A 17,331-nucleotide genomic window follows, 5' to 3' on the forward strand; every position below is an offset into this window, starting at 1 on the left:
GTAATCTAGAGGATCACCACTGAAGGTAGGGATGTCTAAAGGTGGCAATGTCATCATTTTTTGTTGTTTCACCATCAGCTCTGTTATATTATTCTGACGTGTCATAACAGTACAGAGTGTTTCAACTGCTTGTTCATCTGCTGCAAAATCCACTCTAGACTGCTGCGTACCAATAGGGTGATTTTGTAAAGGCATGAATTCCCCATATCCATTTTCTGTGTTGGTGACTGGAGTTTGACTTACAGGTAATGGTATGAATCCAGAATCAATAGTCGTTGGGTATGCAGGACTCACATGTGACGAGCGCTCATTTTCAAAATTCTCTAATACCTTTATTTTAGCATCAGAGGCGGCAATAGCAGTTTGCAGATCTAGCTGCTCTCTTTTTGCTTTCAACTCAGTTTCCTGTCGTTCAAGCTCTTGTTTTTGTTTGAGAGCAGTTGCTTGTGCAAGCAATGTGGCTCTCTCCATTTCAGCTTTGAGGCGTACTGAGGAAGCAGTGGACACTTGGCTCCCAACGGCTGACCTGCGCCTCCTGCTTTTACTGCTTAATGCAGCGGACATCACAGAAACACTGTCAGAAGGCTGGATGTCTGCATCACACTGTCTAGCTTGTTCTGTGCGCTCCTCAGCTGCTTTAACCCACGTTTCCACATGTTGCATAAATCCACGAATACGACTAGCATTAGGTTCATACCAAGAACTTTGGTCCTTTTCAAATTCTTCCTCATGCATTAATACTCTCAAACTATCATTTATCTTACACAGTTCTCCAAATGAATCTTGGTAGTCTAAACGCAATTTCTGCTTAACAGCATTCACGTTAGCATCATCTTCCATTAGCCGTTCGAGCTGATTAGCTTGGCTAGTTAGGTGGCCTAGCTTAGCCTTTCTAGACTGGGTCAACCTGTGCAGCTTTTCCTCGACAGCCTTTTCTGTCATTTTTGGTTCTCTTTTTCCACACACTAGTTCTTCATCACTCTCATGCATTATGACAAATTTCCACAGTAGCAAAGCTTGTTTTCACTGCTTACCGTGATTCTTCCTCCAAGTAGGCTATTGCCTTCAATCCACAGTGCACGGTGTTGCTAAACATGATCCTTTTCAGTATTCCTTTTCCCAAAAAAGGAGCAAGAAGGTTTTCTGACTAAATGTAGGGTAATTTCCAATAAACCAAGTTCAAAAAAGGGGAGTCTATGGCTGACGCGTGTTCCTGGTTTCCAAAAGAAATGCTTCCAGTTGCATTATGGTTTGAAGACTGTTTTATTTATTACAAACTGAGCATGTAACAATGAACTCCTTCCAAAAAAAAGGCATGAAAATTCCAAAAAATAGCAGTTATCCAATACTAGCTGTGCACACGGTCAGAAAACCGTGAGACTCCTAACCTCTCTGTCCATGCTCCTCCCCTTCCCTCTCACGCAGGGTTTCATGCTACTACTGCACTTATGTAATGAATCTATGAATAATAAAACAAACATGAACTCAATCGTAAATAAAATATAAAGCAGACGTCTGGCGCTTACACTGGGGCTTCTGTTTAGGACTATGCTTCCTCCTCACCGTGACCCAGCCGCCCTGATTCCCCAGCTGCTTGGGACCTGCCGGGGAACAGCTAGCGGGGCCTACGCTATTTTCGGCTGCACCAGCTACAGGGGCCTGGCTAGCTGCGGGTGAATGAAGGGTGCGAAGCCGAGTCTCCAATTCAGTAATCCTGGCCTCCAGCGCTGCAAATATGCTACATTTGTTACAGATATCATTACTGCTAAAGGAGGCCGAGGAGTAACTAAACATCTGACACAATGAGCAAGAAAGTGCAGGAGGGACATTTTATTCATCAGTGTTTTTACTGCTGGTGGCTGTACAACGCGGACAACCCAGTTTAAACGTTTGTGAATGAAACTGTCTCCTTGAGCACTTCTGGACTGCTTCCAGCACAGCTGCTATTTTAAAAGCATTTCCTGGGAGTCCCAAACCTTGCAGACTGCACCAGTTCCACACAGAGCAAACATTAACTTCAGTGTCAGCTTGACCCAAGTTTAATTTCAGGGATCATCACTACCCACGGGAGCTGAGACTCCAGCTACATCTCAAAGACCAGGCTGCAGGTCTGCAGCACATCCCTGTTTTTTCTCCTTACATTGAGAACATTGAGCACTACTTTTACTACGGTTACTTTAACTATCATTACTATTAATATCATTATTATCATTATCATCTGGTGCAGTGCCACCCAAGGAGACGACCTTGAAGGGGTTGATGTGTCATATTTGAATTTGCGATTTTAAGCCAGTTGTGATCACACCTCCTAATAAAAACAAGATGCTATCTGTTCTCTTGAACCCCATTCACTGTGAACCCAGCAAAACAGAAGAGCTTAATCTATAATCTATCTTAATCTATAGTTTAATACAGAACTGAACCTGCTGACCTTCAAGGCCGGGGCACCGCCTGACGTGTGCAGTATGTCATCAGGCAGGCAGTGCTGGACATTTATCCAGTCTCTTCAGCTATACGTTCTCATGCTCATTATAAGTACACTGTTCAGCAGAAATCAAAGCAAGCTGAGGCTTGAACTGGGAACAGATGTTCTTGATTACAGCAAAACTGATGATGATTACACAGACGTGTTCCAGTAATATGATGATAATACAGCCTTAAAAACCTTGAGTAAGAAGCTTTGTACAGATTGCTAAGCCAGTGAACCTGGTGCAGACCTTGGTACTTCCAGCACGTCACGGTTTTATTGGTTTTATTGGCAAATATTTTCATCTGCACAGCCCTGCCTCTTTGTTTGTGTGTCTGTAGGAAAACTCATCTCACTTTTCTGAATAATTGATGAGATTACAGTATGAGATGAGGCTTGAGGGCAAGTGAGGACAGAGAAACGCTTCACCTTTTAAAAAAAAGATCCATGTTCAGCTCGCTGTGCTAACAGTTCACTTTCCTTAAAAAAAAATGCAACGCCCTCTATCATCGGTTCAGTCTGAGACAGCCTATTCAAAGCTGGTACTATGAAAAAAAGTCTGCGTCATGAGGCAACAAGCAGGAACAAGCTAAACAGAAAATGATGCAAATTCTTTTTAACATGTTTGAATTTTCCTTTGTAAAGCTCGTTTGGCCGTCCAGTCCAAGTTTAGTCCGGCCCATAAAAGTCTGTCTAATCATTTCAGAATAATTCCAGGCGACAGCAATACAGAAAAAGTCTAAAACTTAATGTAAGAGCTGGAAAAAGAATCCAGGAAAGAAATTTCTGCACAGTGATGAAGTCTGTGAATGTATTTGTTTATGCATTTATTTATTGCCAAGTAAAAGCTCATGTATCTGATTATGAAGATGAGTCGCATCAGTCTCAGGCTGCCCTACCTCAGCAATCCGGAGGATGGAGTCTCCATTAATGTCAAAGTTTGGTGAGTAGGTGATACAGAGCAGGACCTGCACACAGGAGAAACACACTCTTAATAAGCAGGGATATTGCATTTCATCATTTCGAGCTGACTGGAGACCAGAACAGCCAATCCGATTTTTTTGCATCCAAGTCTGTGATTGGCTGGTTGTCTGGCACAAATATAACGGTGTAGAGAAAGAGTTGAGCGCGCACGGGCAGAAATGTTGAGAGTGCGAGCAACACATTGCGAGCGAGCGCAAATGCAAAGACTGAGCGAGAGGGGCTGCTATTGTGTGTGTGAATAACAGCAAACACTGAAATACATTTTTTGCACGCAGCAATGAATTTTGTTCACTCAAATTCAGCTTTTCTTCGCTCAAAGAAAAATTTCTCCTCAAAATACAACACTTGCACCTGCAAATTTTTTTACGTGCGCTCAGAATAGTGGCACAAAAATAACGGCATACTAAACTGCTTTATTTTCATATTAACTATGCCCAAAGCTGCAAACAAAGTTAATGTATATATAATTAATAGCTGTGAGCCAAAAGCTCAGGTTGCTCTAAAAACTGTGCTTCATGCTGTTTGTTCAACTCTTGGCTCGATGATTCTATTTACAAGGGCCAATCAGAAGAAAGCTGGTCAGTAACAGCAAAAGGGGGAGGAGCTAAACCAGCTTATTTCAGGCAAAGGATGACATGGGAGCTGTACAAAGACCAAATAAGATACTTATTTATAATAAGTAATCATGCATTAAATAATACAATAATAATGCAATAAGTAATCATGCAATCATGCAAACCTACTCCAGTAGAGTCCAAGAATAAAATATGGAGGTGGAAATCGCTACCATAGCAGGTTCACTTTACATAGGCTAAGTGCACTAAGGAGCGTGCTCCAGGAAAATACAGTCAATGTTAGAAAATAACATCAGTTTTGGGGTCTAAATGATTAGAAATTGACACTATTTTAAGTGTGTTCACATTAAGTGTAGCTACATGATGAGCAGTGTGGGCACTCAGAACTGTAGACTTCTTTCAGTCCAGTTTCACAGAACAATTTTCAGCACCAAGGACAGCACCGGCTGCACCACCACGCAAGCCTGGAAGTTTCATGCATGACACAAGTACAACCATCTGTCATCATTTCAGCCCCAAAAACACATTCCCAGGTCTTACTTTCATAACTTCCACCTGCAAGTCTTCATGGAGAGATGGGGTAACTCTGATAGCCTCCAACATCTGGCTGAGCAGCTGTTTCTCCAGTGCCTCCACCTCCACACTAGCTCCACCCACAAACCTGTCCTCACACAGGAGTTTCTGTGTAGAGAAAAGCTACAGCTTCAGTTTGTACCTTCCACTTTAAGCTGGTGTCAGAGTTCAATCAGAAAGGTTTAAATAAAGACGAATAAAATCCAAATAAATAAATAAAACCTTTATTTATACATTTGTGTCTTCCAGTACCTGCATGCCAGTAAGTGCAGTCTGTCCCAGTTTGGTGTTTTTTGACTCCAGAGCCATCTGTAGAGGCAGCAGACAGCGCTCTCTGGAAGCAAACACAACATAGTAATGCAGGCAGTGCAATCACAGCTCTCTACAATCTCTGAAGATTAGCTGACACGATCACAGGCAGTCAGGGATTGGTGTCAATAAAGTGAGCGAACACAGACTTTGGAACAGAAAAAAATGCTAAATATGGAGTGAATAAATCTTGGAGTGGAAGTTAATAAATTAAGCTTTAATAAATGAGTTCTCATCAATGATTAGTGGTTGAAAATGGTTATGTTGCATAGGCGGAATATCTCTTAAAGGCTGTGAAACTGTGTGTGCAGTACTTCAGAGATGTGAGAAGAAAACAGATCAGCAGATTATCAGAACGTCTCCTTTTTCACCTCCATCATAAATCTGTGCCCTCCTCCAAAACCGAAGCATTATAGTTTACAATCGTTACAGTAACAAGTCAGGAGGAGCAATTTACTTGAGCTTCTCTTGTCTGGCAAAAGTCTTCATTGGCCAACCCGTCTGATGGGTGAGGGGAGCGTAAGTCATAAAGTTGAACTACATTCTAGTTCTTGTGTCCTTAGAGCTGCATATAAGCAACATTTGTAATAAACATCAAACCTGGGCTGGAGGTGGGTTGCAAAGCATCTTGCAGAAGTGCCACACTGTTTTCTTGCTAAGGTCATGCTCAATTAACCTCTTTCCTGATGAGTTTACTGCTGGTTTCAAGTCACTCTGTGCAACATGGTGTCTGTTTTATAAATTGTGGCCCACAATAACATCCAGAAGGATATAAAGCAAAGTATGCGTCAGGGTGGGCCTACCTCATGGCTGATTAATATCCCATATCATATCACACCACATGAGCTCACAATGTCAGCTGGTTTCTCAGTCAGATCCGCCCGTCACACGAGCAAAATGCTAAGCTTAAAACTTTGCACAGGGAACCCAAATAATCTCAGCAACCACATCCTTTGCTAAATAAGCTTTTCACGGTAGCTTCACGCAGATATCTTTATGTAAACCAGCTACTGTGTTGCTTCTCCCGCCGTTTCTTCCAACTCTCTTTCCACTCGCTCGCCCTCCATCTCCCTCTTGTTATTTGTGGTTGGTTGAGTCACCACGCTCTGCTGCTGATTACAGGATACTGAGCTTCATCTCTGCGCTCTCAGGCTGCTCTGAGCTGCCACAACTCGACCACTCAAGCAGGCTGTGAGGAGCCACAGTTTGCACGGCAGTTACCCACAACCAGACCATTTATGAGCAACAAACAACACAGACAACAAAGTCAAAAGACAAAAAGGCAAACATTTGGGTGAAAAACATTGAGAATTTGTCATTTAAACACCAAACTCAGTCACTTTTGAATTTGATTATTTATAATTAAATACATTATAAATTAATCTTCCATCAGTCTGTCAATCAAGTCTGTTCTTTAGCATCTCTCCTTCAGAGATAACAGGCATGAAGTCTTATCTGTAGAGCCAGAAGAACACACTAGTAGAGAAATCATGGCACTATATTACAAAGACATTATCATCAATATTTAATCTAATACGCTCTAATAAAACAACACAGATTATCACGTGAATAATTCATGCCGTGTTGGGAATTTACGGGACCATCACGAGCTGCTGGCCACCAGCAGCAGCAGCTCCATCCACTTTACACTTTACTGAGTTTTACTCACAGAAACAGTCACAGATTCCTAGATTTCAAACTCACTACAGCAACTGCAAGAATCAGACAGATCATATTATTGCATCCCCTCTAATTAAAAAACTCCACCAAGAGATCACTGAACTCTAAAAATGTCCAACTGGGTTTTTTGGAATGATTTAAAAGGTGATTAGCACAAAAGCACTTGGACTCAGTAGCACAAACTCCCCTCACATTAGAGAGCTCAGGTGTTATCAACACTGCTTTTTCTCTCAGCTCTTTTAGTTTGTGGTGCTCTCGTACTCATTTAAATAATAGAAATACTGAAAACTGAGTTAAACTGTACGATAACAAGAAAAATACTGCAGCTGTACCTATCATTGCTTTTATTCTGATGGGGACCAAACTCACAAAATAAATATAACACTGTGTTAAATAAGATTTGAAAATAGTGAACGTGTTTACTGAGGTCAAGGGTCAAATGGGAAATACGGCCTTTTTAACCAGAGGAGTCGCCCCCTGCTGGCCAGCTGATTTGTTTACTGAGTCAACTGCTTTGAAAAATTCATGTTTTTATTTTAACACCTGTAGTGATGTACCTAAATCTCTATACAATAATCACGCAAAAAAGAAAATAAAATAAAAATAGGCATTTTCAAACAATTTAAACTAAATTGAATAAAAAGCAAAAACTCAAGAAGCAATACAAATACAAACTACATAGAAAATGTAATATATCCATCTATCTATCTATCTGTAAATAGTCTATGATCACAGTGTATATCTGACAGCCCAAAAAAGGATCCTGCTTGTCAAAGTAGCCTCAGATACACATAATAATAATAATAATAATAATAATAATAATAATAATAATACATTTTATTTAAAAGTACCTTTCAAGATACCCAAGGACACTTAACAATAGAATAAAACAAAATAGAAGAATGACAATAAAGAACAACACATAAACAAGAGCACAAGATAAAATAAACAATGAGTTCATAGTGAAGATGCAGATTTGAACAGATGAGTTTTAGCTGTCAGTGTGTCCAGGCTACTGCAGTTTAAACTGATCACTTCTCTGACAATCAAACGTCCAAACTGAAGCAATGCTGAGCTCAGAGCTCGCGCTCAGTATTTGCATTATCAACTCAGAAATGACTCCTCTGTCATTTTAATCTATTCAAATCAGGCAGCTTTGAGAAAACTGATGTTTTAAGCCACAAAGTTCTTAGCAGTTTAAATTTCAGTATTCAGTTGTCGGTGACAGATTAGCGATTTGTCCAGGGTGTACCCGGCCTCTCACCCCATAATAGCTGGGACAGGCTCCAGCCCCGATAAGGATAAGCAGAAGAGAATGAATGAACACTATCAGGTTAGCTAAAGGCAGGAACATTTCACACTGTCGAAGACGCCTCCTTCAAAACAAACCACAGGCTGTCAGCAGGTTCTAATTACACATTTTAATTTCACACTTTCGAGAAGAAAATCTGTCATGTTCAACTTACCGAAGCTGTGAAGGGGAAATCTTTGCTGATCCATTCTGAGACTGAAGCATTTCTATTGGAACAAAGAAACAGACAGAGTGGTTAAGTCACATTTTCATTCATAGAGAATCCATGAATGAAAAGCTGCATTTAATTCAGCACAGACATGCGAAACAGTTGAAGAAATATTCTGCATTGAATATGTTCTCATGTCAACAACCTCCAACCTCTGAAGCCAGCGAGCCACTGAGTGACACTACTTTCATTACCATGAACACAAACACTGCACTTTACTTTGACTCAGTCCCACAGACACAAATACTCACTACAGCACCAAATGCAGATTGATTTACTGCTGAAAAAAGAAAAGGCAGGATTGGATCTTATTTACGTGACACCTGACTGAAAGATACGGGGCTAGCTGACTCATTTCTGTTAAAATTACAGATTCAGCATGAATGCCTGAAACAGGATGCCCCAAATCAAATGTGAGCTTGTACTTTAAGAATATCTGTACAGTCACATTATGTTCAAAGCCGGCCGACATTCACAGCGCACACTGCATCCTCCTCCTAACGTGACCTCGGTGAGCTCAGAGAGAAATTTTCACCTCTTCTTTAGACTTCCAACCAACTCTGACTGCGTACCACGTTTTTCCAGCTATAAGGTGAAATATGAGACTTGCTGACATCTCTAAAATCTGCCATAAATCTCTGCACGTGCTTTCATACTTTGTCTGCCAAGACTTAGTGAACAGCAGCTTTGTCCCTGCACTAAACTCTCTCACATATGTTCTCTGCATCTGCATCAGGCTGTTCAGCATCCTTTACATCCGGAGACGGCCATGACCTGCAGTGACTGATGCTGTGGGCATGTTTCTATTCATGCGAGCGGTCTGTGAAGAAAAGAGCAAACAGAACTGATATATGATATCATCTTTTTTGGAAAGTCACAGTTCAGGCCTTTTGTGCATGTGTGTATATGCAAGCATGTGCCTGGAAAGGGCCTGCAGCTTTCTTTGGACATACCCAAATAGGTGTGTGTGTGTGTGTGTGTGTGTGTGTGTGTGTGTGTACGATTACACAATGACCCCTTCTTCAGCGCAACCTGAACTCATTCTCTCCTTGCTGTCTCAATGAGTTCCACCTGCCACTAAAAGGTCACGCTGACCCGTTTAATGCTAACAGTCTCCTCGCTGACGTCAGTGGAAATCGTTTTTCACCGTGTGCTTATATATTCTGGCTTCTGTGGCACGTTCTCATTGTTGTCACAAAGCACTGAAAGTCACATGATTTGTGTTCGGCCGCATGATTCGTTTGTAAAAGGTCATTGCCAGTTTCTAGCATGCTGGATTAAGTGTAACAAAGCTCAGAGGATTATTTGACAGAATTCAAACCGAGCTCTAACTTGATGACCCTCCGTATCCGTATCCGTACCGGTACGCCATCAGCTTTATTCCAAAAACTCATCCTGCAGAACTGAAAGATAACACAGTGATGCAGAAGTGCTAAAAACTGCAGTTCCACTAACGTCCACTTGAGGCTGGCACCGCAGAGGATTCAATCCCCATTTACTTTCTTGTTAAAAGGCCCAATTTTACAGCAAAAACAATCAGATTTGCAGCCTGGAGCATTAAACTCTTTTAGCTTCATGTGATAATTGGGTTTTTCATAACAACTCTGAGAATTTCTGTCATAATTCATCCACCTGGATAATGAAGCGATGTTGGCTGGAGTCCCAATCAGACTTTGCTACTCATTATTATTACTATTATTATAATAACTATAATAATAATAATTCCAAAACAGTGTGGGAGCTTGGACACCATGGTGTGTCCGTTTTTGTTATTGCTTGATGTGATGTGTGTGTGAACTCTTCAGTGCATAAATATTATTAAGACATTTTAAACCATATTAACTACATTTTATTTAATAAAGAAACCAGAGGAGGACTCCTCTACTTCTATATTTCCCTCCACAGTGAAGCTCGTGTCTCGCGCTGAGGCGAGAACTCGTGAAAGGTACTGAACTGTGCAGACAAACTAATGAGACAGGTAAGAGTTTCTGCTCAGAGTCTGGAAACCTCTGAAGAAGCTCCTTCATGCTTTCTTCGTCTCTGTCAAATACTCCCAAGTTATTGCAGTAATGAATCAGCAAATATTTGCCTTGTGTATTTTTCTATAACGATCCAATCTAATTGTCTAAAGCCTGACTGGAGCATTTACCGTATTTCTTTAAGAGAGGCTGACATTTGGCATTAGAAAACAGGTGCGGAGCTCAGCACAGGGGCATGGCAGCCATATGGCACCGTGGCTGCTCAGATTATGGTCCTAAAGATTTCCTGGCTTCTTGCTCAGCCTTCACAGCCTCTGGGCTGAGTGCAGGAGCTGCTCTCGGGTTCCTAAAAGCTAAAAGCAGGTGAGAAGTCGCAGGTTCCCCTCATCCCTGCTCTCCCTCCGCCTCCTGTTGACAAAGAGCCCGGAGGGGCTGCCGTGCACTCACCGCAGGCGTAGACGCAGGCATCGCGGATGCCTTTGTATTTGTGGCCGGACGCGTCTTTCTGCAGCTTCCTCAAGAGTTCCTCCATGCTGATTTCAAAGACGAGACGGCTTTAAAACAGCAGAGCGCAGAGGGTGGGTCTGCGTGTCCGAGGGATTTTATGGGTGCTATGACAGCGACAGCATCCCCGAACCCCCCCGGGGAAGGCGATGATTCATTCCTAACTGCCAGCCAATGATGTCAGGCCAGCCGCCGATCCTGCGAAGGTGGAAGGAGGAAGCGCGTGTGCGTATTTTCCCAAATCCGAGGCTTCGGCCTTCAGAAAGAGCAGCGCCGATCAGCTGACGTGCGACAAATAGTCGTGTCAGCCTGCTGCCCGTCCAGCCGCGGACACACGCAGGAAACAAACGCGCTTCGCTCGTGTCCGTGGCTCGTTTATCCCTCCGCGCTGCCGCGTTGGGAAAGTCCGTTCCAGCGGATACTTGCGCTCTTCGCGGAAACCAGATCCGGTTTTTCTTATCTTCGCATCAAGCTGCCTGCATGGCAGGAGCACGCGCACAGCTCTGCACGGTGAGCGCCATCCGCTATAAGGTGGATTCCTGTCCAACCTGGCAACACAGTATTTACACGCTCTCCCCGCGGGGACGTTTGAAACTGCGGCAGCGACGCTGGAGTCACTGGAATGGGATTTCCTGCGGTCTCAGCCGGTGACAGGTGGAGGAAGCTCGGGCACAGCTGATAAGGCGATTCTGCTTTCAGAGTAAAGCACAAATTCTAAAATAATTCATATCAGTGCGTCATAGTTTCATTTTTGCCCCAAAAAGGCTCAGCTCAAAGCTCAAAAGCTCAACCTCAGGGATATGAAGTAATATGAAGTCAGTGGGCTTCAGTGTGTGTTTCAGACCGTCCAGAACTGCAATTCCATTAACGGCCACTTGAGGCAGATTGTAAAAGAGCGTCAGTCAATGTGGAAGTCCTTTAAAGCAGTGGTTCCCAAACTTTTTTTTGCTAGGTCCCCCCTTTGTTTTAAAAAGAAAAATGCCCCCCCCCCAAACACATCCTCCAGCCACAGCCACACACACCTATATTTTGCTCCGTTGCATTTATTTCACACCTCAAACATTTAGTAAACAATTCAGCAAATACAAGTAATCTGCAATAAATTACAGGTAGTGATAAAATAAACTACTAACTCTTTTACGCTGCTTCCGCACCTACACGGGTATTTTTGAAAACGCAGCTGTTTCGTCCACGTAAACGGCGTTTCGAATCACTGAAAACTGAGATTTTCTAAAACTCCTTTTTTGCGTTTACGTGTGGACGAGGAATACAGAGTTCGTCACAGCGTCAAAGGTATGTGCCTTTTTTCACGTCACGCTGTGCGCCACGTTATTGTTCACAGGAGATGAATTGCAGAATGGCAGATAGAGACAAAATACTGTTAATCTGACTATCTGCAGGTTTGCATGCAGTAACATGCAGTTACTGTCCCTCCATTTACAAAGGCAGAGGCGTCACGGTGTGATTATTTTACGTGTAGTTGTTTTTTTTCCTGTGTAATAATATTCAACATTGCTGTCAATACATTTTTCAAAAAATCTCTCTGTGCAAAATAGGTTTAAAAACATAAACAGCTGTGGGATCCTGTTTGTCTGTGATTTGGAGAGCCCAGCATGCTCCCCGCAGGGAAAACTAATTCTGTCACAGAGACCTACCTCGGCACTTGTGCAGGTGAAGCCAAAGGAAGATATGCTTCACCGTATTTTCTAGTCTTTGGCTTGAAAGGAAGTTGGTTTGGAAACATATTTGGCTATGCTTCATCTCCTGCTTTGTGTTTGTGTGGGCGCCCCGTCAAAAACCTGTCAATTATGCTAGCAGTGTCCAAGCATTCTTCTTTTTTTTTTCATACCCCCCCTGCAATGGCTCTGCGCGGGCCCCGCACTTTGGGAAGCTCTGCTTTAAAGAGACATTGTTTCTGAAAGGCCACTGAGCAGTGAGAGCTGTGGGTGCAAAAGCATTTCAGTTCCTGTTGAAGGTAATGACATCCCTCTGATGGCACCCAGTGAATTTATCCTCATTTTCTAGTCATTCTGTATAAAATATGAAGGTCATTTAATCCATAAGTGTCAGAAGGAGGATTATTCTGGATATGCTCACTGGTTAACGCGTTGACTATCCCTCCCTGAGGCAACTATTGCTGTGATTGGGTGTTGCCCCACAGCTTTCCATATTAAAATACCAAACTTCAAAGGAGAGACAGCATAGAGACTATAAAAGATGGATGAAGTAACAGTGACATCATCACCCACTAGTTTCCAATCCTGCATTTTGAAGCTTTGGTGTTTGCGTTTGGACACCAAAGAAGTTTTCATATTTTTAACGAGAGGCTGGAACATGAAGTTATAAGCTAATGCTAGCTAGCTTGATTAGCAAGCTACAGCGATAAATTGTAAGAGCACAACACACAGACACATTACTGCTAATAATAATAATAATAATAATAAAGGACCAATGAAATATCATTTCAGAGTTCAAGTATCTCGGGGTCTTGTTCGCGAGTGATGGGAGAAGGGAGCCGGAGATCGACAGACGGATTGGGGCTGCAGCTGCAGTAATGCGGACGCTGCACCGGTCCGTCGTGGTGAAGAGGGAGCTGAGTGTAAAAGCGAAGCTCTCAATTTACCGGTCGATCTACGTCCCTACCCTCACCTATGGCCACGAGCTGTGGGTAGTGACCGAAAGAACGAGATCGCGGATACAAGCGGCAGAAATGAGCTTCCTCCGAAGGGTGGCTGGCCTCTCCCTTAGAGATAGGGTGAGAAGTTCGGCCATCCAGGAGGGGCTCAGAGTAGAGCAGCTGCTGCTCCACATCGAAAGGAGCCAGCTGAGGTGGTTCGGGCATCTGACAAGGATGCCCCCTGGGCGCCTCCTGGGTGAGGTGTTCCAGGCATGTCCCACGGGGCAGACCCAGGACACGCTGGAGAGATTATATCTCTCGGCTGGCCTGGGAACGCCTTGGTATTCCCCCGGATAAGCTGGAGGAGGTGGCTGGGGAGAGGGAGGTCTGGGCCTCTTTGCTTAGGCTGCTGCCCCCGCGACCCGGCCCCGGACAAAGCGGATGAGGATGGATGAAATATCAGAAAAAATGAGGCATCCAGGACTAGTTGATTTCACTGTGACTACACTCATCTTTTATATACAGTCTGTGCTTAAGGCCAAAGCCCTTTTAGAAGCATGTCTTGCCAGTCTGCAGCCATCGTGAAAACCCAGCTGGACTCATTGTCATTATTCTATATTAATAACATAACAATGGTCACTGAGACATAACAACTGCAGGTTTAAAATCATTAATCAATCATTAATCATTAATCAAATCTACTTTCTTTCAGTTTTATATCACTCAAAGAAAACTGGCAGAACCACTACTGCATATTTAGCAAGCTAGCATCCAATAAAATTCCTCTTCAGCATGCTGGGCATTAGTTTATATCTAATTACATAAAGAAGTTATAGATTTTAGGCCTGGCTACCATTTTCCTCATCAGGGTACTGAGCCAGAACAAAGACTGAAGCATCAAGTAAAAGTTAGCCAGTGTTTCCATGATATTTGAGAAATCATCTGCCTTGTAAGTGCAAGCAGCAATCTGCATTATGACATACATTTAGAACATTCACGAGCTGTTGCTTACTGTGTCTGCGTGGTTATTTCAGCATCAATCTCAACTGAACTGAAAAGTGCTGCTGTGATGAGTGGACTGTCTGACAAGGTGATCTCCAAATCAATGGTAAAATGATACCTGTAACATGAGCTGTGCTCTCCACAATGACTTCACCTTAGTTTACTGGTGCCCCCTACAGCCACTGATAACTGACATTATTAAAAATCTAATAGTGATCACAAGAATGAATCTACTGAATGTCAGTAAAGAACAAACTCTGAATAAAGAAACTGGAGACAAACGTATGTACTCGCAACACGTTCTGATACTGGGCAGGGATAGCTCAGTAGGTAGAGTGGTGGCCCCATGATCGGAAGGTCGGGGGTTCGACTCCACTGAACGGCTACCCTGAGGTACCCGTGAGCAAGGTACCGTCCCTACACACTGCTCCCCGGGCGCTGCACAGGTGGCTGCCCACTGCTTCACTGGGTGAATGGGTTAAATGCAGAGGAACTATTTCCCTATGGGGACTAACACATGCACATTACATTATTACATTACATTACATGCATGTAATAACTTTCAAGTGTTTTTCAGTGTTGGTACTTAATACTTTCTTAATGTACTTGTTTGCTTGACCATTCAATAGTTTTGTGACTCTGTGACTTCCAATACGCTGAAGCAACAACGTGACCTTTCTAAACAGAACTCGACTGCACTCGACAAATATTCTGCATTGATCCGATTTATCCACTTCAGAGGCACCTTAGAATAAAAGCGCAGACAACCAAGAGGAGACATGATAGTAAAATGAATATACAATCATGGATTATGGGTGAAAAATAGGAATTAAAATGACTTTAGATCGAACCTCAACCACTGTATAAAAACAAACAATGGCAATAACATGATTATAGGCCTGTAAGTCACACAGTCTGTTGTGCAATGATGACTTTAATCATGAAATGAGGCAGCACATTAGGGAGGACAAATCTCACTTATGAACGTTTTAAAAAGCTATTCTAGATTCTCGTCTAAAACTTCCCCCAATTACAAAATGACTCAACATTCATCGTCAGTGTGATGCCAGTTAAAGGGATGTTTAAGGTGTCGAGGCGAAGAGACTCATTCGTCTGTTTCTGTTAATGGGAGCTCTTAATGTGCTTAATCTGCTCTCAGCAGATGATAGCTCTCTAACAGATGTTATTATTATATGGTGGCCTATGTTTGGTGAGCTCCTTGAAATCTGGTGTTGATGCAGTTTGGGTTTTTTTTTTGATAGCCAATAGCACTGAGAGAGAAGCTGCAGGAAATGTCAGCAAACATTTCCACCATCTCAGGGATCAGCGACTGCCTGACAGACAGGCCGCAGGACATGACACTGAGCTCTGTCTGATTTGCTCATGTGCATTAGAGGAGCTCCACAGGAGACCGTGCTGTCTCCAGTCCATTTACCATGAACACCTGAGACTTTCAGTCCAACTCCGAGTCATGCCACCTGCAGAAATACTCAGAAAGTTTGGATGCATTAGTGACGGGTTGGTGAGCACGAGTGGATGGTTTTATTTGAGTAGTCTTGGAGAAATGATCTGCTTCTTAATGTGAAAAAGACCAGAGAGATGTCATAAGAGCGAGAATGGCTACAACACCCGTGTCTATCCTGGGATGTTGATGTGTTGGAGGAGTACCTGGACATTCACATCAACAACAGGCTGAACTGGAAACTCAACACAGATGCTGGATACAAAAAGCTCCGTTTCATAAGGAAGCTGAGATCCTTCAATGTGTGGAGCAAACATGATGAGACACACGCATGATCACCCTCACAGTAACACAAGATGTCTGTCTGACAGAGAGGCATATAGCAGTTATGTTTTATTTGATTTCATTCTATTAATTAATTTCATTTCATCATCATTTTAACGGCTGCACAAGAATTTCCCAAATTTGGAAAAGAAGTATTTATCACCTCTTAATGGTAAACCTAATTTTTCTTTCGATGCATTAAATGTTTAAAAAAAATTTTTTGTAATTTTTCTTTGGCAGAGATAAAAACAGTAGATCCATTCTGGCCATATCTGATAATTAAACCTGACATTATAAAACTCTGGACATAAATCTGCTGCTTTACCAGCCTCTGGTTTCAGGCTCTCCACAAGAACCAGCATTACAGTAATGAGGTTGGCTACTAATTTCAGGTTGTTTGAATCGTATGCCAGTTCATTTATTTGAAAATGCTGAATGGAGATGAGGTCAGGAAGCCTGCAAAATCTTCTGACTTCCCAAACTTTAACAGCACGGGCAGTACGATGGACAAGTTTATTAACTAAAGCTTCAGAAATGCAAGTCAGACAGAAAATGTACTTACTGTAAGGGTCTGATTGTTCCACAACCAGGCTGAGATGAGGAGCAGGAGCAGGATTCTGGAAGGTCGAGCTAAGTGTATTTATTTACAGTGAACACCAGTGTAATGTAATATATCAACCCGTTCTCACTCCCAAAGCGTAACATTTTACGCTAGGTGACAAATCGTCACCATATTACGTTTTCGGCTACCCACCACGTTCCTAAATGACGACCTCGGAAAAAGAGGAAATATGAGAACCGTCTGGACTGAACCTACACATGTTCGCTCTTCTTCTTCAAATCGCTTAGAAACACGCTATTTAACATCATTAAAGTCCTGGTTAAGGTCAGGAATAAGGTTATGGTCAGGGCTAGGGATAAGGTTAGGTTTAGGGCTGGAACGTCTACTACCGCGGGAGCGTCATTGCACTGGATTCCAGCAATAACCCGCCGCGTACCATAAGAACGCCGAAGGTCTCCTTTCGCGTTCCTCAGGAACGCCGCGGGACGTGACAAAACGTCGACATGTTACGCCTCGGGAGTGAGAACGCACACACACATACATGTATACATACATATACACACACACACATACATGTATACATACATATACACACATACATGTATACATACATATACACACATACATGTATACATACATATACACACACATACATGTATACATACATATACATATACATGTATACATACATATACATATATATATATATACACATGTATACATGTATACATACATGTATACATGTATACATACATATACATACGTATACATAC

At 42.5% G+C, this 17,331-nt stretch overlaps 1 protein-coding gene across 1 annotated transcript in view; it reads right to left on the minus strand.

Annotated features, from left to right (window-relative positions):
- arfgef3 (ARFGEF family member 3) overlaps positions 1-11,186 on the minus strand; it is a 59,542-nt gene extending 48,356 nt beyond the window's left edge. Inside the window, exons 1-5 of the mRNA XM_085476965.1 lie at positions 10,535-11,186; positions 8,055-8,106; positions 4,852-4,933; positions 4,567-4,707; positions 3,367-3,435 (exon numbers count right to left, since the gene is read on the minus strand). Coding sequence (XP_085333091.1) covers positions 3,367-3,435; positions 4,567-4,707; positions 4,852-4,933; positions 8,055-8,106; positions 10,535-10,619 — 429 coding nt within the window. The 5' untranslated portion in view covers positions 10,620-11,186. The remainder of the gene's footprint in view (positions 1-3,366; positions 3,436-4,566; positions 4,708-4,851; positions 4,934-8,054; positions 8,107-10,534) is intronic.
- Between the last annotated feature and the right edge of the window lie 6,145 nt (positions 11,187-17,331).

This window comes from Copadichromis virginalis, linkage group LG13 (assembly GCF_057382275.1).
Source record: "Copadichromis virginalis isolate Kocher_CV1m ecotype Utaka linkage group LG13, C_Virginalis_male_GT1.1, whole genome shotgun sequence".
NCBI classification, from domain to species: domain Eukaryota; kingdom Metazoa; phylum Chordata; class Actinopteri; order Cichliformes; family Cichlidae; genus Copadichromis; species Copadichromis virginalis.